Source organism: Salvelinus fontinalis, chromosome 21 (assembly GCF_029448725.1).
Source record: "Salvelinus fontinalis isolate EN_2023a chromosome 21, ASM2944872v1, whole genome shotgun sequence".
Lineage (NCBI taxonomy): Eukaryota > Metazoa > Chordata > Actinopteri > Salmoniformes > Salmonidae > Salvelinus > Salvelinus fontinalis.
This window is the reverse complement of record NC_074685.1, coordinates 7,037,140-7,061,640: the sequence shown is the minus strand read 5'-3', so window position 1 is coordinate 7,061,640 and position 24,501 is coordinate 7,037,140. Positions and strand designations below refer to the sequence as shown.

The 24,501-nt window shown below is 45.2% G+C and overlaps 1 protein-coding gene across 4 annotated transcripts in view; it reads left to right on the top strand.

Annotated features, from left to right (window-relative positions):
* Positions 1-633: 633 nt before the first annotated feature.
* Positions 634-24,501, top strand: part of LOC129818108 (electrogenic sodium bicarbonate cotransporter 4-like) — a 49,536-nt gene continuing 25,668 nt past the window's right edge. For all 4 annotated transcript variants that reach the window (XR_008753906.1, XM_055873681.1, XM_055873680.1 and 1 more), the window contains exons 1-7: positions 634-748; positions 4,738-4,802; positions 5,063-5,278; positions 17,635-17,764; positions 18,408-18,568; positions 19,271-19,426; positions 19,674-19,799. Coding sequence is in view for 3 of the 4 variants with exons in the window: in XM_055873681.1 (XP_055729656.1) it covers positions 4,739-4,802; positions 5,063-5,278; positions 17,635-17,764; positions 18,408-18,568; positions 19,271-19,426; positions 19,674-19,799 (853 nt within the window). In the remaining variant the exon portion in view is untranslated. The remainder of the gene's footprint in view (positions 749-4,737; positions 4,803-5,062; positions 5,279-17,634; positions 17,765-18,407; positions 18,569-19,270; positions 19,427-19,673; positions 19,800-24,501) is intronic.

Sequence of the window (24,501 nt, the reverse complement as noted above, 5' to 3'; positions counted from 1 at the left end):
GCGATCGACAGATAAATAAATCAATCAACTCATAGAAAACGAGACAGTGGATGCCAGAAAATTGCAAGAGTTTACACTGATTATTTAGTTCCAGCAGGACCTATTGATCTTTTCCATGCTCACGCTATATATGCCAAATAGTTATAGATTTCCTCCAGACTATTACACATGACAAAAGGCTATTGAGGGTGAAAGAAAAGTTTTCAGGGAGAGGATTGACATATCCTTCATCCACTCCCCAGTGCTTTCTGCACTATTTCTAAACAATGTATTTGTATCCTCCTGGAGTTCCACCTTATGAAAATCTCAGAAAAACATAAAAAATTGCCTTCCTGTGTGGTTGACTAGTTCTATTGGCAAGAACTATGGGGCTGATTGTCAAATCGATTGTTCTGTGGTTTGGTTCCGTGTCAGGCTGTGGTAGGCAACCGATGGTTGGGTCGATGGTTGTGTGTGTGTGTGTGTGTGTGTGTGTGTGTGTGTGTGTGTGTGTGTGTGTGTGTGTGTGTGTGTGTGTGTGTGTGTGTGTGTGTGTGTGTGTGTGTGTGTGTGTGCGTGCGTGCGCACACACACACACACATACACACACATACACAGGAAGGAGAAAAAACAGCTATCTGTCGTTGGTGCAGGACAGTTGTATGCAGCAGAGCCCAGAGTGACATTGAGACCTGCGTCCATTACTGAATTTATTATTAGTTCATCATTAACTTAATTCCTCTCAGTTAAACTCTTACTGTCTGCTAAGGTAAGCCACTGACTCCTGTTACTGTTAATGCATGCTCTGTTGTGAATGGAGTTCAAAACTTGTTTGGGTGGTTGAGTTTTTGCTGTTTTTGTGTGTTCTTTACAAACAGAGCTACCTTTTCTAACAACATCACTGACTGCATTCTCATTCCTCTTTTAAATATACGCATTATCAGGAAATAAACGGTTTGCTTTGGGATTTTTATCCATACAGTTCAGTGGAAATGAACTCAATAAGAGAAACGGTCAACTTGTATATTGTGTTCTATTGTGTACGCCATGAGCTTGTACTGTTGGACTTTCATTGAAAGATGAATGTGTGCTTAACGAAAAAGTAGCATCGTTAGGAGAGACTGGACTCATGTTTTATCTTAATCAATAGATCTGATCGATCAGTGATGAGTTGGAAAGCTTGCTCAGCCATTCATTGTATTTATTACATTATTTAATGCCTTTGGAGAGTATATTGAAAAGACAGGAGAATATTTGATAGAGTATATATCATCACATACAGATGTTAGATATGAGATGAATCCTGATATAACCTACCATGGCCAGATGTTAGATATGAGATGAATCCTGATATAACCTACCATGGCCAGATGTTAGATATGAGATGAATCCTGATATAACCTACCATGGCCAGATGTTAGATATGAGATGAATCCTGATATAACCTACCATGGCCAGATGTTAGATATGAGATGAATCCTGATTTAATCTACCATGCATGGCCAGATGTTAGATATGAGATGAATCCTGATATAACCTACCATGGCCAGATGTTAGATATGAGATGAATCCTGATATAACCTACCATGGCCAGATGTTAGATATGAGATGAATCCTGATATAACCTACCATCGCCAGATGTTAGATATGAGATGAATCCTGATTTAACCTACCATGGCCAGATGTTAGATATGAGATGAATCCTGATATAACCTACCATGGCCAGATGTTAGATATGAGATGAATCCTGATTTAACCTACCATGACCAGATGTTAGATATGAGATGAATCCTGATTTAACCTACCATGGCCAGATGTTAGATATGAGATGAATCCTGATTTAACCTACCATGACCAGATGTTAGATATGAGATGAATCCTGATTTAACCTACCATGGCCAGATGTTAGATATGAGATGAATCCTGATATAACCTACCATGGCCAGATGTTAGATATGAGATGAATCCTGATTTAACCTACCATGACCAGATGTTAGATATGAGATGAATCCTGATATAACCTACCATGGCCAGATGTTAGATATGAGATGAATCCTGATATAACCTACCATGGCCAGATGTTAGATATGAGATGAATCCTGATTTAACCTACCATGGCCAGATGTTAGATATGAGATGAATCCTGATATAACCTACCATGTCCAGATGTTAGATATGAGATGAATCCTGATTTAACCTACCATGGCCAGATGAGCTGTGTATTCTGAACAGGAGCTGTTTCTCTGCTAGTTGTGTTGCTTTGTTAGTTTACGGAGGACATGTATTATTATGCAGTGTTTCTGTTTCCTAACCCAGGATTTGGGGAACCCTAGTTACACATATTTGTTCTATCCCAACACCAGCACACCTGAATATACAAAATCAAGGGCTTGATCATTACCATATTAGTTGAATCAAGGGTGCTGTTGTGCATATATGCCGCCTTCAAAACAACTGGGAACTGTGAAAAAAACTAACTCCGAATGGGAAAAATGTTTTTGAACTGTCATCTAAGTTGGAATTCCAAGTCGGAAACTCTGGCATTTTTCTAGAGCTCCGACTTTCCAACCGGAAGATCACTGACGTCATGATTTGACCTTGTTTTTTTCAAGTTCCCAACACCTGGAAAGGTATTTTACATATCAGCTAACCACAACTATGTTACAGCAATCTGTCAGTTGATGACACAGTCGATGACATAGCATGCAACCATTGGTTGATGCATGTATGCAACTTCTGAGCAGGGCAATGCAACCTTGATTTTAGGCAGTGTCTACACAGGTAGCCCAATTCTGATCTTTTTTTCACTAATTGGTCTTTTGACCAATCAGATCAGCTCTGAAAAAGATCTGATATGAAAAGATCTTTATTGGTCAAAATATCAATTAGTGGAAAAATATCAGAATTGAGCTGCCTTACAGATTTTAGAATCATTTTATCTCTGTTTTATCTTTAAGCCTGGCAGTTATGGCAGTTATGGCTTGGGTTGATTGTGTAATCTGCTCTGCCTTGTTACCATAGTGAGTAAACTTAATGGAATTGACTCCAACCCAACTCATTACCAAATAGGAGAATTGTGATCCAGTGAAATGTGTTGACTAGGGGTGCACAACTCAGGCCCTGCAGCTTCTCATCCTGCTGTTTTGAATTTCTCCATTGTACTTACCTAATCAGTGAATGCTATTGAATGGCTGTGCAGTGAATGCATACACCTGGTTTTCAGGTAGAAAACCATTCAAAATCAAATTAATCAGACACCCAAAATTAGCAGGACTGTGGCCCTCAAGAACCAGAGCTGGGCACCCCAGTTGTAAGCCTACCACTAGTATTGACAGTAGCCCACTCAGTCAAAGTATTCCATGTTCTGAGTTGTCCTTACAATGAACAGCACTCAGGGTGTATGTGGGGTGTGAAATATGCCCTTCACACCCAATGATCAGGAGCTCAGGGGCCAGCTGGTGATCTGGACTGACAAAGGTATTGATCAGCCTACAAAATCCCTGTGTGACACACACACACACACACACACACACACAGACAGACAGACAGACAGACAGACAGACAGACAGACAGACAGACAGACAGACAGACAGACAGACAGACAGACAGACATATGTAAAATCATTAAATCATTACAAATCTGTTGCCTCATTGTCATCCTTAAAGGTTAATGTAGGCCTAAAGCTAAATGCATTGTTGAATGTGGTGTGTACATTAATGCCCAGTCAGAAATGAACCCCTACCCCCCCAGGACAATTTTCATAGATCTGAAGGAATGGGATTGGGTTTAAGCCACAAGTATATGTCCACCTAGCCCAGATGGAATTTCCGGCATTTTGCTTACACTAATCAGACCCGTTCCGATCTGTGAAAAGTGTCTATGGGATAGGAGTTAGGGATTGATTATTGACTGTTCATAATGTTACAGACTTGATATTTTGAGGGACACTCCTTGAGCATGTCCCCATACACTGCTGTCCTTCTTTATCTCTCTAGCTCTTGTGTGGTCAACCTCCGGCCAGCTATGGTTTTCCAATGAGTTTTCCTCATGTCAGTCACCCATCGATCTCCCGGGTTACCAAATGCACGTGTGGTGCTGTGTGGTTTGGCCAGGTGTCACATGGCCAGCAGGGTTATTCCTTTAAAGCTGGAATCTGCATTTGGTGAAACAGTGCCACTGGTTACCCCAGGCACATTTGTTATTGTTTATGTTTTGTTTATGAAAGGAGGAGAGGAGCATCCAACATCTTAGTAAAAAAAACTCTGAAAGTTAGTGACCTGAAAATTAGTGACCTGAATGTTAGTGACCTGAACATTTGTGACCTGAATGTTAGTGACTAGTACAAGACTGCCAGATGGTAGCTGAGGTGATATGTTGTGATGATCCTCACCAGGAGAGGGCAGGATCACTACGTGGAATACAAATGAGTTTACTTGGGGAATACGTTGAGGATTAATAAGGTTCCTCTTTAATAAAGTGACCACATATTCAAAATGTAGAAGAACATACAACAGCCAAATTAGAGGTCTAGGACTCAGGGTGATATGTTCTACACAACTGCAATTCAAAAGTTTATACACACTGTCAAGTTGTTCCTTTGCAATCTACATGGCTTTCTCTCTGTCTCTCTCTGTCTCTGTCACTCTCTCTCTGTCTCCCTCTGTCTCTGTCACTCTCTCTCTGTCTCTCTCTGTCTCTGACTCTGTCTCTCTCTCTGTGTCTCTGTCACTCTCTCTCTGTCTCTGTCTCTCTCTCAGGATGGCACATGATTGGCAGGGCGGTAGAAGCGGGAGTCACCACCGATATGAGGAAGATGATGAAGGTGAGTACGGCCACACACACACACACGCAATGTCCACTGTATGGAAGGAACAGACATCTGTAAGTCCAATATGTCAAGTAGAGTGTTAAGGAAGATAATGTTGTGTCGATGGTAACCTCTCTTCTCTTTCTCTCTCTCTCTCTCTCTCTCTCTCTCTCTCTCTCTCTCTCTCTCTCTCTCTCTCTCTCTCTCTCTCTCTCTCTCTCTCTCTCTCTCTCTCTCTCTCTCTCTCTCTCTCTCTCTCTCTTTCTCTTTCTCAGAACCCCAGCCAGTGTATATTGGTGTTCCGTTAACACACGGTTACAGTAAAAGGAGGCGGCGTAAACACCGCTCCCAACGCGAGAAACATCACACCCACCATGACCAACACACACACCACGAACACACACACCATGACCATCATTATGACAACCAGGAACACTACGAAGATGAGGAGGAGATGGAACAACATGACATATTTCACCCTGACTCCACAGGTGAGCGCTCACACACACACGCACATATGAGAAGCATACGACCAGCCACTGTTGTTGCTGTCTTGAGGAACGATCGCCTGTCATTGCCAGGCATGGTTAGAGCTAGCAGCAGGGTGTGTGTGTGTGTGTGTGTGTGTGTGTGTGTGTGTGTGTGTGTGTGTGTGTGTGTGTGTGTGTGTGTGTGTGTGTGTGTGTGTGTGTGTGTGAAAGATGAAGCAGCATGGTTCCTGTTTCCATGGGGGTCAGCATTCTGAAGCATGGTTCCTGTTCCCATGGGGGTCAGCATTCTGAAGCATGGTTCCTGTTCCCATGGGGGACAGTTTCTGAAGCTGGTAAGCTGATTAGAGCTGAGGAACTCAAACCCTGGTCCAACCACCAGCGGTCCTATGTGTGTGTGTGTGTGTGTCAGGGGGTGGCCTCTTAAGCCTCTGGCCCTTCACTGCTCCGAGATTTAGAGCAGACCAGACCCACTTCACAAGAACACAGCACAACAGTTCCATTACAGGACGGAACATACCGGTATTTGGGTCTTGCCTGGTATTGGAGTGCTACCTCTCTGGGCTGGACAGAGATTGACTGGGAGTACAGGTGCATACTGAAGGTCTCTGGTTCTTGATTTGAGATGTTGTGGTTCCTGTGGTAAATCATGCAGGACTCTGGTTCCTCCATCACCTCCAGCATGGCCTCTCACTGGACACTGCCTAAAACAGGTAACAACAGGAAGATGATATAGGAGGAGGTATAGAGAACAGTAAGAGAGGATAGAAGGAGGGGCGGAGGTATAGAAAACAATAAGAGAGGACTGGAGGAAGTATAGAAAACAGGAAGAGAGGAGGGGAGGAAGTATAGAAAACAGGAAGAGAGGACTGGAGGAAGTATAGAAAACAGGAAGAGAGGAGGGGAGGAAGTATAGAAAACAGGAAGAGAGGACTGGAGGAAGTATAGAAAACAGGAAGAGAGGAGGGGAGGAAGTATAGAAAACAGGAAGAGAGGAGGGGGGATGTGAGGAAGTATAGAAAACAGGAAGAGAGGATGGGAGGAGGTGAGGAAGTATAGAAAACAGGAAGAGAGGATGGGAGGAGGGAGGAGGTATAGAAAACAGGAAGAGAGGAGGGTATGAGGCGAGGAAGTATAGAAAACAGGAAGAGAGGAGGGTAGGAAGTATAGAAAACAGGAAGAGAGGGGGAGAGGAGGCGAGGAAGTATAGAAAACAGGAAGAGAGGAGGGGAGGAGGCGAGGAAGTATAGAAAACAGGAAGAGAGGATGGAAGGGAGTATAGAAAACAGGAAGAGAGGAGGGGAGGAGGCAAGGAAGTATAGAAAACAGGAAGAGAGGAGGGGAGGAGGCGAGGAAGTATAGAAAACAGGAAGAGAGGATGGAAGGAAGTATAGAAAACAGGAAGAGAGGAGGGGAGGAGGCGAGGAAGTATAGAAAACAGGAAGAGAGGATGGAAGGAAGTATAGAAAACAGGAAGAGAGGAGGGGAGGAGGCGAGGAAGTATAGAAAACAGGAAGAGGAGGGGAGGAAGTATAGAAAACAGGAAGAGAGGAGGGGAGGAGGTGAGGAAGTATAGAAAACAGGAGGTGAGGGGGGGAGTATAGAAAAGGAAGAGAGGATGGGAGGAGGGAGGAGGTATAGAAAACAGGAAGAGAGGAGGAGAGGAGGGGAGGAAGTATAGAAAACAGGAAGAGAGGAGGAGAGGAGGAGAGGAGGGGAGGAAGTATAGAAAACAGGAGGGGAGGAGGGGAGGATGCATAGAAAACAGGAAGAGAGGAGGAGAGGAGGGGAGGAAGTATAGAAAACAGGAGGGGAGGATGTATAGAAAACAGGAAGAGAGGAGGAGAGGAGGGGAGGAAGTATAGAAAACAGGAAGAGAGGAGGGGAGGAATTATAGAAAACAGGAGTGGAGGAGGGGAGGATGTATAGAAAACAGGAAGAGAGGAGGAGAGGAGGGGAGGAAGTATAGAAAACAGGAGGGGAGGAGGGGAGGATGTATAGAAAACAGGAGGGGAGGAAGTATAAAAAACAGGAAGAGAGGATGGGAGGAGGTATAGAAAACAGGAAGAGAGGAGGAGAGGAGGGGAGGAAGTATAGAAAACAGGAGGGGAGGAGGGGAGGATGTATAGAAAACAGGAAGAGAGGAGGAGAGGAGGGGAGGAAGTATAGAAAACAGGAGGGGAGGAGGGGAGGATGTATAGAAAACAGGAAGAGAGGAGGAGAGGAGGGGAGGAAGTATAGAAAACAGGAGGGGAGGAGGGGAGGATGTATAAAAAACAGGAGGGGAGGAAGTATAGAAAACAGGAGGGGAGGAGTGGAGGATGTATAGAAAACAGGAGGGGAGGAAGTATAGAAAACAGGAAGAGAGGATGGGAGGAGGTATAGAAAACAGGAAGAGAGGAGGAGAGGAAGTATAGAAAACAGGAGGGGAGGAGGGGAGGATGTATAGAAAACAGGAAGAGAGGAGGAGAGGAGGGGAGGAAGTATAGAAAACAGGAGGGGAGGAGGGGAGGATGTATAGAAAACAGGAAGAGAGGAGGAGAGGAGGGGAGGAAGTATAGAAAACAGGAGGGGAGGATGTATAGAAAACAGGAGGGGAGGAGGGGAGGATGTATAGAAAACAGGAGGGGAAGAAGTATAGAAAACAGGAAGAGAGGATGGGAGGAGGTATAGAAAACAGGAAGAGAGGAGGGGAGGAGGAGAGGAGGTATAGAAAGCATGTGAAACATGTGTGTCACTGTCACGTGGACATGGCATTGGAGATGTCATATGAGGCTGGTGTTTCTCAACCTCTGGTCTTTGGACCAGCAGCTGTCTCTGGGATGTAGTTGACAGATTGTTCAATTAGTTCTTGTGTGATAGTTTGGATCTAATGTGGAGACTGTAGCAAAGTGTCTGTTTGCCTCAGTGCTCTCTGAAGGACAAGTCTCTCTCGCTCTGTCACATTTCTTTCTCTGATTCACTCTGCTTCTTTCTCTTATTCACTCTGCTTCTTTCTGATTCACTCTGCTGCTTCTTTCTTTTATTCACTCTGCTTCTTTCTCTTCTCACTCTGCTTCTTTCTCTGATTCACTCTGCTTCTTTTTCTTATTCACTCTGCTTCTTTTTCTGATTCACTCTGCTGCTTCTTTCTCTGATTCACTCTGCAGCTTCTTTCTCTGATTCACTCTGCTTCTTTCTCTGATTCACTCTGCGTCTTTCTCTTATTCACTCTGCTTCTTTCTCTGATTCACGCTGCTTCTTTCTCTTATTCACTTTGCTTCTTTGTCTGATTCACTCTGCTTCTTTGTCTGATTCACTCTGCTTCTTTCTCTTATTCACTCTGCTTCTTTGTCTGATTCACTCTGCTTCTTTCTCTGATTCACTCTGCTTCTTTGTCTTATTCACTCTGCTTCTTTTTCTGATTCACTCTGCTGCTTCTTTCTCTGATTCACTCTGCTGCTTCTTTCTCTGATTCACTCTGCTTCTTTCTCTGATTCACTCTGCTGCTTCTTTCTCTGATTCACTCTGCTTCTTTTTCTTATTCACTCTGCTTCTTTTTCTGATTCACTCTGCTGCTTCTTTCTCTGATTCACTCTGCGTCTTTCTCATTCACTCTGCTTCTTTCTCTGATTCACTCTGCTTCTTTCTCTTATTCACTCTGCTTCTTTCTCTGATTCACTCTGCTTCTTTTTCTTATTCACTCTGCTTCTTTTTCTGATTCACTCTGCTGCTTCTTTCTCTGATTCACTCTGCTGCCTCTTTCTCTGATTCACTCTGCTTCTTTCTCTGATTCACTCTGCGTCTTTCTCTTATTCACTCTGCTTCTTTCTCTGATTCACTCTGCTTCTTTCTCTTATTCACTCTGCTTCTTCTCTGATTCACTCTGCTTCTTTCTCTTATTCACTTTGCTTCTTTGTCTGATTCACTCTGCTTCTTTGTCTGATTCACTCTGCTTCTTTCTCTTATTCACTCTGCTTCTTTGTCTGATTCACTCTACTTCTTTCTCTGATTCACTCTGCTTCTTTGTCTTATTCACTCTGCTTCTTTTTCTGATTCACTCTGCTGCTTCTTTCTCTGATTCACTCTGCTGCTTCTTTTTCTGATTCACTCTGCTTCTTTTTCTTATTCACTCTGCTTCTTTTTCTGATTCACTCTGCTGCTTCTTTCTCTGATTCACTCTGCGTCTTTCTCTTATTCACTCTGCTTCTTTCTCTGATTCACTCTGCTTCTTTCTCTTATTCAAACTGCTTCTTCTCTGATTCACTCTGCTTCTTTCTCTTATTCACTTTGCTTCTTTGTCTGATTCACTCTGCTTCTTTGTCTGATTCACTCTGCTTCTTTCTCTTATTCACTCTGCTTCTTTGTCTGATTCACTCTACTTCTTTCTCTGATTCACTCTGCTTCTTTGTCTGATTCACTCTGCTTCTCTTCTCTCAATCTCCCTCTGTGAACTATTAGATTGCCTTTGTTATAAAAAAAATTGGTCCTCAAAGTCTGTCTGTGTGTCCTCAGTTACTGAGGACAGACAGACAGACAGACCGTGTCTCTAAGATGGTAAATTACTGAGGACAGACAGACAAATAGATCCTGTCTCTAAGAGGTATTACCCTCTTAGAGACAGGGTCTGTCTGTCCTCGGTAACCTCTTGGAGACAGGATCTATTTGTCTGTCTGTCCTCAGTAATTTACCATCTTAGAGACATGGTCTGTCTGTCTGTCCTCAGTAAACCCTCTTAGAGAGGGCCTGTCTGTCTGTCCTCTGTAAACCGTCTTAGAGACAGGGCCTGTCTGTCTGTCCTCGGTAAACCGTCTTAGAGACAGGGCCTGTCTGTCTGTCCTCACCTCTTAGAGACAGGGCCTGTCTGTCTGTCCTCAGTAAACCGTCTTAGAGACAGGGCCTGTCTGTCTGTCCTCAGTAAACCGTCTTAGAGACAGGGCCTGTCTGTCTGTCCTCAGTAACCTCTTAGAGACAGGGCCTGTCTGTCTGTTCTCAGTAACCTCTTAGAGACAGGATCTAATTGTCTGTCTGTCCTCAGTAAACCCTCTTAGAGACAGGGCCTGTCTGTCTGTCCTCAGTAAACCGTCTTAGAGACAGGGCCTGTCTGTCTGTCCTCAGTAACTCTTAGAGACAGGGCCTGTCTGTCTGTCCTCAGTAAACCCTCTTAGAGACAGGGCCTGTCTGTCTGTCCTCGGTATCCTCTTAGAGAAAGAGCCTGTCTGTCTGTCCTCAGTAAACCCTCTTAGAGACAGGGCCTGTCTGTCTGTCCTCATTACCCTCTTAGAGACAGGGCCTGTCTGTTTGTCCTCAGTAAACCGTCTTAGAGAGGGCCTGTCTGTCTGTCCTCAGTAACCTCTTAGAGACAGGGCCTGTCTGTCTGTCCTCAGTAAACCCTCTTAGAGACAGGGCCTGTCTGTCTGTCTTCAGTAAACTCTCTTAGAGACAGGGTCTGTCTGTCTGTCCTCAGTAAACCCTCTTAGAGACAGGGCCTGTCTGTCTGTCTTCAGTAAACCCTCTTAGAGACAGGGTCTGTCTGTCCTCAGTAAACCCTCTTAGAGACATAGCCTGTCTGTCTGTCCTCAGTAAACCCTCTTAGAGACAGGGTCTGTCTGTCCTCAGTAAACCCTCTTAGAGACAGGGCCTGTCTGTCTGTCCTCAGTAAACCCTCTTAGAGACAGGGCCTGTCTGTCTGTCCTCAGTAAACCCTCTTAGAGACAGGGCCTGTCTGTCTGTCCTCAGTAAACCTTCTTAGAGACAGGGTCTATCTGTCAGTCCTCAGTAAACCCTCTTAGAGACAGGGTCTGTCTGTCCTCAGTAAACCCTCTTAGAGACAGGGTCTGTCTGTCCTCAGTAAACCCTCTTAGAGACACGGCCTGTCTGTCTGTCCTCAGTAAACCCTCTTAGAGACAGGGCCTGTCTGTCTGTCCTCAGTAAACCCTCTTAGAGACAGGGTCTATCTGTCAGTCCTCACTAAACCCTCTTAGAGACAGGGTCTGTCTGTCCTCACTAAACCCTCTTAGAGACAGGGCCTGTCTGTCTGTCCTCAGTAAACCCTCTTAGAGACAGGGCCTGTCTGTCTGTCCTCAGTAAACCATCTTAGAGACAGGGTCTATCTGTCAGTCCTCAGTAAACCCTCTTAGAGACAGGCTCTATCTGTCAGTCCTCAGTAAACCCTCTTAGAGACAGGGCCTGTCTGTCTGTCCTCACTAAACCCTCTTAGAGACAGGGCCTGTCTGTCTGTCCTCAGTAAACCCTCTTAGAGACAGGGCCTGTCTGTCTGTCCTCAGTAAACCCTCTTAGAGACAGGGTCTATCTGTCAGTCCTCAGTAAACCCTCTTAGAGATAGGGTCTGTCTGTCCTCACTAAACCCTCTTAGAGACAGGGCCTGTCTGTCTGTCCTCAGTAAACCCTCTTAGAGACAGGGCCTGTCTGTCTGTCCTCAGTAAACCCTCTTAGAGACAGGGTCTATCTGTCAGTCCTCAGTAAACCCTCTTAGAGACAGGGTCTGTCTGTCCTCAGTAAACCCTCTTAGAGACAGGGTCTGTCTGTCCTCAGTAAACCCTCTTAGAGACAGGGTCTGTCTGTCCTCAGTAAACCCTCTTAGAGACACGGCCTGTCTGTCTGTCCTCAGTAAACCCTCTTAGAGACAGGGCCTGTCTGTCTGTCCTCAGTAAACCCTCTTAGAGACAGGGTCTATCTGTCAGTCCTCACCAAACCCTCTTAGAGACAGGGTCTGTCTGTCCTCACTAACCCCTCTTAGAGACAGGGCCTGTCTGTCTGTCCTCAGTAAACCCTCTTAGAGACACGGCCTGTCTGTCTGTCCTCAGTAAACCCTCTTAGAGACACGGCCTGTCTGTCTGTCCTCAGTAAACCCTCTTAGAGACACGGCCTGTCTGTCTGTCCTCAGTAAACCCTCTTAGAGACAGGGCCTGTCTGTCTGTCCTCAGTAAACCCTCTTAGAGACAGGGCCTGTCTGTCTGTCCTCAGTAAACCCTCTTAGAGACAGGGCCTGTCTGTCTGTCCTCAGTAAACCCTCTTAGAGACAGGGCCTGTCTGTCTGTCCTCAGTAAACCCTCTTAGAGACAGGGTCTATCTGTCAGTCCTCAGTAAACCCTCTTAGAGACAGGGTCTGTCTGTCCTCACTAAACCCTCTTAGAGACAGGGTCTGTCTGTCCTCAGTAACCTCTTAGAGACAGGGCCTGTCTGTCTGTCCTCAGTAAACCCTCTTAGAGACAGGGCCTGTCTGTCTGTCTTCAGTAAACTCTCTTAGAGACAGGGTCTGTCTGTCTGTCCTCAGTAAACCCTCTTAGAGACAGGGCCTGTCTGTCTGTCTTCAGTAAACCCTCTTAGAGACAGGGTCTGTCTGTCCTCAGTAAACCCTCTTAGAGACATAGCCTGTCTGTCTGTCCTCAGTAAACCCTCTTAGAGACAGGGTCTGTCTGTCCTCAGTAAACCCTCTTAGAGACAGGGCCTGTCTGTCTGTCCTCAGTAAACCCTCTTAGAGACAGGGCCTGTCTGTCTGTCCTCAGTAAACCCTCTTAGAGACAGGGCCTGTCTGTCTGTCCTCAGTAAACCCTCTTAGAGACAGGGTCTGTCTGTCCTCAGTAAACCCTCTTAGAGACAGGGTCTGTCTGTCCTCAGTAAACCCTCTTAGAGACAGGGTCTGTCTGTCCTCAGTAAACCCTCTTAGAGACACGGCCTGTCTGTCTGTCCTCAGTAAACCCTCTTAGAGACAGGGCCTGTCTGTCTGTCCTCAGTAAACCCTCTTAGAGACAGGGTCTATCTGTCAGTCCTCACTAAACCCTCTTAGAGACAGGGTCTGTCTGTCCTCACTAAACCCTCTTAGAGACAGGGCCTGTCTGTCTGTCCTCAGTAAACCCTCTTAGAGACAGGGCCTGTCTGTCTGTCCTCAGTAAACCCTCTTAGAGACAGGGTCTATCTGTCAGTCCTCAGTAAACCCTCTTAGAGACAGGCTCTATCTGTCAGTCCTCAGTAAACCCTCTTAGAGACAGGGCCTGTCTGTCTGTCCTCACTAAACCTTCTTAGAGACAGGGCCTGTCTGTCTGTCCTCAGTAAACCCTCTTAGAGACAGGGCCTGTCTGTCTGTCCTCAGTAAACCCTCTTAGAGACAGGGTCTATCTGTCAGTCCTCAGTAAACCCTCTTAGAGATAGGGTCTGTCTGTCCTCACTAAACCCTCTTAGAGACAGGGCCTGTCTGTCTGTCCTCAGTAAACCCTCTTAGAGACAGGGCCTGTCTGTCTGTCCTCAGTAAACCCTCTTAGAGACAGGGTCTATCTGTCAGTCCTCAGTAAACCCTCTTAGAGACAGGGTCTGTCTGTCCTCAGTAAACCCTCTTAGAGACAGGGTCTGTCTGTCCTCAGTAAACCCTCTTAGAGACAGGGTCTGTCTGTCCTCAGTAAACCCTCTTAGAGACACGGCCTGTCTGTCTGTCCTCAGTAAACCCTCTTAGAGACAGGGCCTGTCTGTCTGTCCTCAGTAAACCCTCTTAGAGACAGGGTCTATCTGTCAGTCCTCACCAAACCCTCTTAGAGACAGGGTCTGTCTGTCCTCACTAACCCCTCTTAGAGACAGGGCCTGTCTGTCTGTCCTCAGTAAACCCTCTTAGAGACACGGCCTGTCTGTCTGTCCTCAGTAAACCCTCTTAGAGACACGGCCTGTCTGTCTGTCCTCAGTAAACCCTCTTAGAGACACGGCCTGTCTGTCTGTCCTCAGTAAACCCTCTTAGAGACAGGGCCTGTCTGTCTGTCCTCAGTAAACCCTCTTAGAGACAGGGTCTATCTGTCAGTCCTCACCAAACCCTCTTAGAGACAGGGTCTGTCTGTCCTCAGTAAACCCTCTTAGAGACACGGCCTGTCTGTCTGTCCTCAGTAAACCCTCTTAGAGACAGGGCCTGTCTGTCTGTCCTCAGTAAACCCTCTTAGAGACAGGGTCTATCTGTCAGTCCTCACCAAACCCTCTTAGAGACAGGGTCTGTCTGTCCTCACTAACCCCTCTTAGAGACAGGGCCTGTCTGTCTGTCCTCAGTAAACCCTCTTAGAGACACGGCCTGTCTGTCTGTCCTCAGTAAACCCTCTTAGAGACACGGCCTGTCTGTCTGTCCTCAGTAAACCCTCTTAGAGACACGGCCTGTCTGTCTGTCCTCAGTAAACCCTCTTAGAGACAGGGCCTGTCTGTCTGTCCTCAGTAAACCCTCTTAGAGACAGGGCCTGTCTGTCTGTCCTCAGTAAACCCTCTTAGAGACAGGGCCTGTCTGTCTGTCCTCAGTAAACCCTCTTAGAGACAGGGCCTGTCTGTCTGTCCTCAGTAAACCCTCTTAGAGACAGGGTCTATCTGTCAGTCCTCAGTAAACCCTCTTAGAGACAGGGTCTGTCTGTCCTCACTAAACCCTCTTAGAGACAGGGTCTGTCTGTCCTCAGTAACCTCTTAGAGACAGGGCCTGTCTGTCTGTCCTCAGTAAACCCTCTTAGAGACAGGGCCTGTCTGTCTGTCTTCAGTAAACTCTCTTAGAGACAGGGTCTGTCTGTCTGTCCTCAGTAAACCCTCTTAGAGACAGGGCCTGTCTGTCTGTCTTCAGTAAACCCTCTTAGAGACAGGGTCTGTCTGTCCTCAGTAAACCCTCTTAGAGACATAGCCTGTCTGTCTGTCCTCAGTAAACCCTCTTAGAGACAGGGTCTGTCTGTCCTCAGTAAACCCTCTTAGAGACAGGGCCTGTCTGTCTGTCCTCAGTAAACCCTCTTAGAGACAGGGCCTGTCTGTCTGTCCTCAGTAAACCCTCTTAGAGACAGGGCCTGTCTGTCTGTCCTCAGTAAACCCTCTTAGAGACAGGGTCTGTCTGTCCTCAGTAAACCCTCTTAGAGACAGGGTCTGTCTGTCCTCAGTAAACCCTCTTAGAGACAGGGTCTGTCTGTCCTCAGTAAACCCTCTTAGAGACACGGCCTGTCTGTCTGTCCTCAGTAAACCCTCTTAGAGACAGGGCCTGTCTGTCTGTCCTCAGTAAACCCTCTTAGAGACAGGGTCTATCTGTCAGTCCTCACTAAACCCTCTTAGAGACAGGGTCTGTCTGTCCTCACTAAACCCTCTTAGAGACAGGGCCTGTCTGTCTGTCCTCAGTAAACCCTCTTAGAGACAGGGCCTGTCTGTCTGTCCTCAGTAAACCCTCTTAGAGACAGGGTCTATCTGTCAGTCCTCAGTAAACCCTCTTAGAGACAGGCTCTATCTGTCAGTCCTCAGTAAACCCTCTTAGAGACAGGGCCTGTCTGTCTGTCCTCACTAAACCTTCTTAGAGACAGGGCCTGTCTGTCTGTCCTCAGTAAACCCTCTTAGAGACAGGGCCTGTCTGTCTGTCCTCAGTAAACCCTCTTAGAGACAGGGTCTATCTGTCAGTCCTCAGTAAACCCTCTTAGAGATAGGGTCTGTCTGTCCTCACTAAACCCTCTTAGAGACAGGGCCTGTCTGTCTGTCCTCAGTAAACCCTCTTAGAGACAGGGCCTGTCTGTCTGTCCTCAGTAAACCCTCTTAGAGACAGGGTCTATCTGTCAGTCCTCAGTAAACCCTCTTAGAGACAGGGTCTGTCTGTCCTCAGTAAACCCTCTTAGAGACAGGGTCTGTCTGTCCTCAGTAAACCCTCTTAGAGACAGGGTCTGTCTGTCCTCAGTAAACCCTCTTAGAGACACGGCCTGTCTGTCTGTCCTCAGTAAACCCTCTTAGAGACAGGGCCTGTCTGTCTGTCCTCAGTAAACCCTCTTAGAGACAGGGTCTATCTGTCAGTCCTCACCAAACCCTCTTAGAGACAGGGTCTGTCTGTCCTCACTAACCCCTCTTAGAGACAGGGCCTGTCTGTCTGTCCTCAGTAAACCCTCTTAGAGACACGGCCTGTCTGTCTGTCCTCAGTAAACCCTCTTAGAGACACGGCCTGTCTGTCTGTCCTCAGTAAACCCTCTTAGAGACACGGCCTGTCTGTCTGTCCTCAGTAAACCCTCTTAGAGACAGGGCCTGTCTGTCTGTCCTCAGTAAACCCTCTTAGAGACAGGGCCTGTCTGTCTGTCCTCAGTAAACCCTCTTAGAGACAGGGCCTGTCTGTCTGTCCTCAGTAAACCCTCTTAGAGACAGGGCCTGTCTGTCTGTCCTCAGTAAACCCTCTTAGAGACAGGGTCTATCTGTCAGTCCTCAGTAAACCCTCTTAGAGACAGGGTCTGTCTGTCCTCACTAAACCCTCTTAGAGACAGGGTCTGTCTGTCCTCAGTAAACCCTCTTAGAGACAGGGCCTGTCTGTCTGTCCTCACTAAACCCTCTTAGAGACAGGGTCTGTCTGTCCTCAGTAAACCCTCTTAGAGACAGGGTCTGTCCATGTGCTGTTAACATGCGCTGACTCTTGATGCTTATCTTAGCAACCCAATACCAATAGTTTTATACTGTAGGCGACAAAGAGATTAACAGAATCATATCAAATACTTGCTTCGTTTTTGTGTGGGTTTTGTTCAATCCGGAACCAAAGTGATGAAAATCACACACTTCACACATTCACACACACACACTTCTTATCCTCAAACCGTAGCACAGATATGGGTTCTGAAAGTGAAATACCATGCAAACACACCAGCACACCACACTAATTCCAGAGTATATTGTGTGAAGTGTGTACAGTATGTATTCAGATGTTTGTGCTATGTATCAGTCACATGTCATTTGGCATTTCAGGGAATCAATGTATGGACCGGGTGGGGGGGGCAGAAAGGAGGGAGGTTATTCATTGACTGTATAAAGGGGGTGAGGGGTAAGTGGGGATTAGATGGATCAGGGGGGTATTTATTTACCAGCTTTCACTGGGACTTTGTGACTGACAGGGGTAAGAGCATCAGAGATTAGTGGTTGTTTTGGGTTAGGGGTGGAAGGGAACTCACACAGGATCAAAGTAAGCTAGGACCATCAGAAGAGGAGTGACACACGCAGACACACATACAGCACACACACCCATGCAGACGAGTGGTGTGATGGCCCTGGGCTAGGAGCATGTTAATAGGTTTTGTTCCACCGACAGGAAATTCTGAGACAGTCTTGGGAACACTACAGTTTTCCAGTTCTATTCAGTTACAGTTGCAGGCTATACATTTTACAAAGAGTTCCAAATAGATAAAAAAATAAACACACATTCTATAAAATGTCTGATTTGTCTGAGTAAATGGTTTAGTACACACTGTCATGACAATCCAAAGCTGCAGCAACTGTCTGTCCCCCGTACAGCAAAGTAGAATATCCTATACAGAACTCACAGTAAAAGTGTTCGATACATACAGTAGATTTTCTAATTCTATTTCTTTGGTTTGATAGTTCTTCTCTTGTGTTTGAACTCCATTTCCCAGTGTCCCCGGCGGCGGAGAGGCTGCGTTACATCCTGGGTGAAGATGATGACTTGCCGACACCCACTCTGTTCACAGAGATGGACACACTGCAACACGATGGAGACGATATGGAGTGGAAAGAGTCTGCTAGGTACACACACACACACACACACACACACACACACACACACACACACACACACACACACACACACACACACACACACACACACACACACACACACACACACACACACACACACACACACATACACACACACACACACACAAACACACACTTCAACCCTTGTGTGTTTCCACCCTGGAGTGTTTGCCCTCTATAGTTTGGGATTGTTGGGGGGCTTTGGGTGGGATTTGGGGGAGGTGTCAGTAGGGGACCTGTAGATAGTTTCATTAGAAGAGTGTTAGCAGCAGAGCCCTACAGTGGGCTGCATCTGACTCCCCTCTATGACTCTGGGGGTTAGAGGTCAATCCCAGCATCCCTCAAGGTCACAGGCTGGGAGGCAATAAACCAGCTGACTAATCAATCAATATGTCAAACATTCAATAATACACATGCATACACAGCAGAGCCAGAAGGGAATTAAGCGGTGAAACAAAAACGACACCCTCTGGCTTTTGAAGAAACGGGAAATTGTCATATTTGAGTCCAGCAGACAGTATTGCGTATGCCTCTATAGCATTTTCCTGTCTGCTCTCTCTGCCTTACTCTCTTTTCAGTGTGTGTCGCTCTCTATCTCTCTGTCTCTCTTCCTCTCGCTCCTTCTCTCTAGGTGGGTGAAGTTTGAGGAGAAGGTGGAGGAGGGAGGAGAGAGGTGGAGTAAGCCCCATGTGTCCACCTTGACCCTCCACAGTCTGTTTGAGTTGAGGACCTGTATACAGACTGGCAGTGTACTGCTGGATCTGGAGGGATACTCCCTGCCAGAGATAGTGGGTGAGTGTGTGTCTGTGTGACCCTCTGCCAAGTCCCCAACAACCTGATGTTCCGGTTTTCAGGGGAAATGGAAAGAGAACCTGTGACGAGACTTCCACTTTTGGACGTTAACAAGATAACACTCCATCCTCCTCCAAATTGACTGGATTGGTTGAACAGTGGAGAAGAGAACCTCCCCCGACAGTTTTACTTCTTATTGTCAAGACCAATATGTAGGGGATTTAGTTTCAGGCACTTATTTTACGCCTGCTAGGTTAGGTTAGTGTGACCCAGGCTATGTTTCCTTCTAAAATCAACCCATAGTTCCTGTGCACCTGTGGAGATCTGAGAAAATTTGATAGGTGTAAGCAATATAGTAAAGCTCCATCTTGCCCTCTGATAGGCCAGGTGGATGTGGATCAGAGGCGTTTGGTGGTAAGAGCTATAGGGCTTATTGCAATGTCTGGAATAGAATTAATGGAACGGAGTCAAACATGTTGGTCCATTTGTTTGATACTGTTCCATTGATTCCATTCTATCCATTACAATGAGCACGTCCTCCTATAGCCACTCCCAGCAGCCTCCTCTGAAGTGGATAGGGGGTTGATCTGGGATTGAGACCACTCTGATCTCACTGTGACCAGTCACACCTGCAACCTGTCTGTTCTATATCTCACTCTGTTTCTCTATGTTTGACCCTTGAACTCTCACCCCTGACCCCAGATGACATTGTGGATCGTCAGGTAGCTGATGGTCTGATTGGTCCAGAGCTGAGGGAGAAAGTCAGCTTCGTGTTGCTACGGAAACATCGCCACCAGCATAAGAAACCCATGCATCGCTCACTAGCCGACATGGGCAAATCAAACAATTGCCCCGCCAGTGAGTGTGTGTGTGCATCTGTAGGTCTGCATGCATGTGTGTGTGTATGTGTTGAGTGATCTTGTTGATTTCATCTCTTATCATGCTGATTTTACTGAAACAAAAATAATAATTTCTCTCCTCTTTTAACAAACACCTTCAACATCTATCTTGTTCACTCCATCCCTTTCTCTCTCTCCTATCTCTCCTTCTCTCTCTCTCTCTCTCTCCCTCCCTCCCTCCTTCCTTACTCTGTCTCTCTCTCTAGGCCGTAGTCCCCAGTCTGTTCATAATGCCAGCCGTACTAACTTCAGTCGTAGTCCTAGTTCAGCCTCTGGCCTCCATCGTTCTACAGAAGACCTACGCGCCAAGTCAGGCAGCCTTGCCCGCCTGCGTGAGTGTACACGCACACACACACACACTCAAGAGCACGGACACATAGACACACACACACTCAACGTACGGATCCATTAACACTCACGTATACATACAAACTAATACTCTTTCACCCTTTTTCTTATCTATGATCCTCATAGAGATAGGTGTTTTAATTGACATATCTAACCTCATAAACCAGTAGAGACACAGTATGTTGGATTACTGTGTGTGATTGCGTGCAAGCTTTGGTCACACAGTACTTTCAAGAGCTCCCAGTACACAGTGTGTCTTTGGGGTTTGTAGGGTGAACAAGATTAGTTTGTGTGTGTGTGTGTGTGTCCTAACCAAGGTATTTTCCTGTTCTTTCCCTGCAACTTAATTTGTCCCTACATCAATAATCAGCTTTGTGGGTAATGATCATTAGGTCTAATCGGCCACACAGACACACATTCACACAATAGCTAAAGCTATATTTAACCACAAAGATGGGTTGGAGATGTCTACTATCCCACATATAAAAATACTACAGTTTAGAATTCTATAGTATTCTGTTGTAAACTGTAGTATAATGTAGAATACTATACTTCCCACTGTAGTATCCTTCATGTATACTTACTATAGAATTGTGTAGTATACTGTAGAATACTATTCTCCACTCTGTAGTATCCCTCGGTCGTGTAGTGCTTCCTATAGAATTTTGTAGTATACTGTAGAATAAATACTATGCTCCACACTGTAGTATCCCTTGATCGTGTAGTGCTTACTATAGAATTTTGTAGTATACTGTAGAATACTATACGACCCCATACAGAAACATTATATATTGACATATATTTTAACAACGTGTACATATACAGTGCCTTGCAAAAGTATTCACCCTCCTTGGCGCTTTTCCTATTTTGTTGCATTACAACCTGTAATTCAAATGGATTTTAATTTGGATTTCATGTAATAGACAAACACAAAATAGTCCAAATTGGTGAAGTGAAATGAAAAAAATTACTTGTTTAAAAACTTCTTAAGGCTAGGGGGCACTATTTTCACGTCCGGATGAAAAGTGTGCCCAAAGTAAACTGCCTGCTACTCAGGCCCAGAAGGTAGGATATGCATATATTTGGTAGATTTGGATAGAAAACACTCTAACGTTTCTAAAACTGTTAAAATTATGTCTGTGAGTATAACAGCACTTACTTGGCAGGCGAAACCCAGAGGACAAACCATCCAGGATTTTTTGGGGTTTGAGGTCACTCTCTTTTCAATGGTTTTCTACGTGGATCTAGATTTCTAAGTCACTTGCTTGCAGTTCCAATCGCTTCCACTAGATGTCAACAGTCTTTAGAAATTGGTTGATGTTTTTCCTTTGAGAAATGAAGAAGTAGGGCTGTTCAGAACGAGGGTCAAGTCTAGTGTACTGTTGTGGTTGGGGCGTGCGACCTGAAAGCTTGCTCCACTTTGTTTTCATTCGGTATTCAAATCAAATCAAATGTATTTATATAGCCCTTCGTACATCAGCTGATATCTCAAAGTGCTGTACAGAAACCCAGCCCAAAACCCCAAACAGTAAGCAATGCAGGTGTAGAAGCACGGTGGCTAGGAAAAACTCCCTAGAAAGGCCAAAACCTAGGAAGAAACCTAGAGAGGAACCAGGCTATAAGGGGTGGCCAGTCCTCTTCTGGCTGTGCCGGGTGGAGATTATAACAGAACATGGCCAAGATGTTCAAATGTTTATAAATGACCAGCATGGTCAAATAAAAATAATCACAGTAGTTGTTGAGGGTCCAGCAAGTCAGCACCTCAGGAGTAAATATCAGTTGGCTTTTCATAGCTGATCATTAAGAGTATCTCTACCGCTCCTGCGGTCTCTAGAGAGTTGAAAACAGCAGGGCTGGGACAGGTAGCACGTCCGGTGAACAGGTCAGGGTTCCATAGCCGCAGGCAGAACAGCTGAAACTGGAGCAGCAGCATGGCCAGGTGGACTGGGGACAGCAAGGAGTCATCATGCCAGGTCGTCCTGAGGCATGGTCCTAGGGCTCAGGTCCTCCGAGAGAGAGAGAAAGAAAGAGAGAATTAGAGAGAGCATACTTAAATTCACACAGGACACCGGATAAGACAGGAGAAGTACTCCAGATATAACAAACTGACCCTAGCCCCCCGACACATAAACTACTGCAGCATATTGAACACAGTTTATCCCGTCTTAAATTTTATCGATTATTTACGTTTAAAAATACGTAAAGTTGGATTAGGAAAGTTGTTTGAAATGTTTGGATCAAGTTCCAGCAGGACAATGACCCTAAGCATACTGCTAAAGCAACACTCGAAGTGGTTAAGGGGAAACATTTAAATGTCTTGGAATGGCCTAGTCAAAGCCCAGACCTCAATCCAATTGAGAATCTGTGGTACGACTTAAAAATTGCTGTACACCAGCAGGAACCCATCCAATTTGAAGGAGCTGGAGCAGTTTTGCCTTGAAGAATGGGCAAAAATCCCAGTGGCTAGATGTTCCAAGCTTATAGAGACATATCCCAAGAGACTTGCAGCTGTAAGTGCTGCAAAAGGTGGCTCTACAAAGTATTGAATTTGGGGGGGGGGGGGGGGGGGGTGAATAGTTATGCACACTCAAGTTCAGTTATTTTGTCTTGTTTCTTGTTTGTTTCACCCCAAAAATATTTTCCATCTTCAAAGTGGTAAGCATGTTGTGTAAATTTGAAAAGTTTGAATGAATGACTCATGACTGACAACTAAAAGAGCTTTCTATATCCAAAATAATTTGCTAAAATAACTGGGTCCATTGTTGAATTGTGGCATCTGAAACAAAAAATATAATGTATAAATTACCTCTTTGCAATTAACATATGTATTTGAAAATAATGTATTTGAACATCAAATTGATGTTTACATTTGCAAATTCCTTCACCTCCAGTATCGATTTTCAGACTCACAAGAAATGTTCCCTCTAAGCTGCGTGCGTGGGTGTGCAGCTCCCCTGGGACTGCAGCACAGCAGAAATATCAGCCTGCACAGAGAAGCACGAGATTAAACTTCACTTAACTTTCTAGAGTTTTCCCTGTTAGTTAACACTATTAACGTTTCCCTTTAATGTGGGAATTGTGATCGAATCAACGCAATATTAGCCACGTTCAATGCAGCATACCGAAACAAAAGAAACTATGACTTAGTATAAAAAACTAACTATGAAAGAGATTTTGTTGTAGGCAGAACGCATCAGAGTGGGATTCTATTGCATTGACAGGCACGACCCAGAACCTTACTCTAATCTACACAGACCTGTGCGCCATAACCAATCAGAACTGCATTAGGCCTCTGTGCAAATAGACCATTGCCATATATGGATCTGTGCCATTCACTTTGAACTGGACTGTTTTTACAGCATGAACAGTCGTGAGTAGATAGATGGCCTTATTTTGAGATCAAAGCGAGAGCTACATGTAACAACGTGTCCACATTTGTACATTGGCTCATATCCTTTGCTAGTTAATGAGTTATTATTAGCACAGGTATAAATCATTTCTAGTCAGCAATGAGGAAGTGATTGCTTCCTACATTTCTATCTTTGAAAAGCAAGTCAGGTAATTTGAGAGAGGCTTTAATAAGCGAAGTAGCCAATAGGCAGGAGGTAGCATAATTTGCCTGATTCTCTGTAATAATGGTGTGGGCATAATGATGCATTTTATTTTGTAAAGTGGTTTCTTGCATCAAACAACACAACAACATTTTCAGTCACCTCCTCATTGTCTGAAGGACAAGTAGATAAACAGCTTAATGTCAAGCCCTGCATGTTTTTTTTTCTTGTCTGGTGAACAGGTTAGGGTTCCATAGCAGAAGAGGCCAATAGAGCAGGGGCCAATAGAGACTCAACATTAATGTCGGGGTAGAGAAGGTTGTGAGGTGTGATTGTCTAGTTGATTTATTTATATATATATATATTTTTTTAATCATTTAAATATATTTAAATATATTTCTATTTTATTGAAATATATACATACAGTGGGGAGAACAAGTATTTGATACACTGCCAATTTTGCAGGTTTTCCTACTTACAAAGCATGTAGAGGTCTGTAATGTTTACCATAGGTACACTTCAACTGTGAGAGACGGAATCTAAAACAAATTTCCAGAAAATCACATTGTATGATTTTTAAGTAATTAATTTGCATTTTATTGCATGACATAAGCATTTGATCACCTACCAACCAGTAAGAATTCCGGCTCTCACAGACCTGTTAAATTTTCTTTAAAAAGCCCTCCTGTTCTCCACTCATTACCTGTATTAACTGCACCTGTTTGAACTCGTTACCTGCATAAAAGACACCTGTCCACACACTCAATCAAACAGACTCCAACCTCTCCACAATGGCCAAGACCAGAGAGCTGTGTAAGGACATCAGGGATAAAATTGTAGACCTGCACAAGGCTGTGATGGGCTACAGGACAATAGGCAAGCAGCTTGGTGAGAAGGCAACAACTGTTGGCGCAATTATTAGAAAATGGAAGAAGTTCAAGATGACGGTCAATCACCCTCGGTCTGGGGCTCCATGCAAGATCTCACCTTGTGGGGCATCAATGATCATGAGGAAGGTGAGGGATCAGCCCAGAACTACACGGCAGGACCTGGTCAATGACCTGAAGATAGCTGGGACCACAGTCTCAAAGAAAACCATTCTGCAGCGCACGCAAGGTCCCCCTGCTCAAGCCAA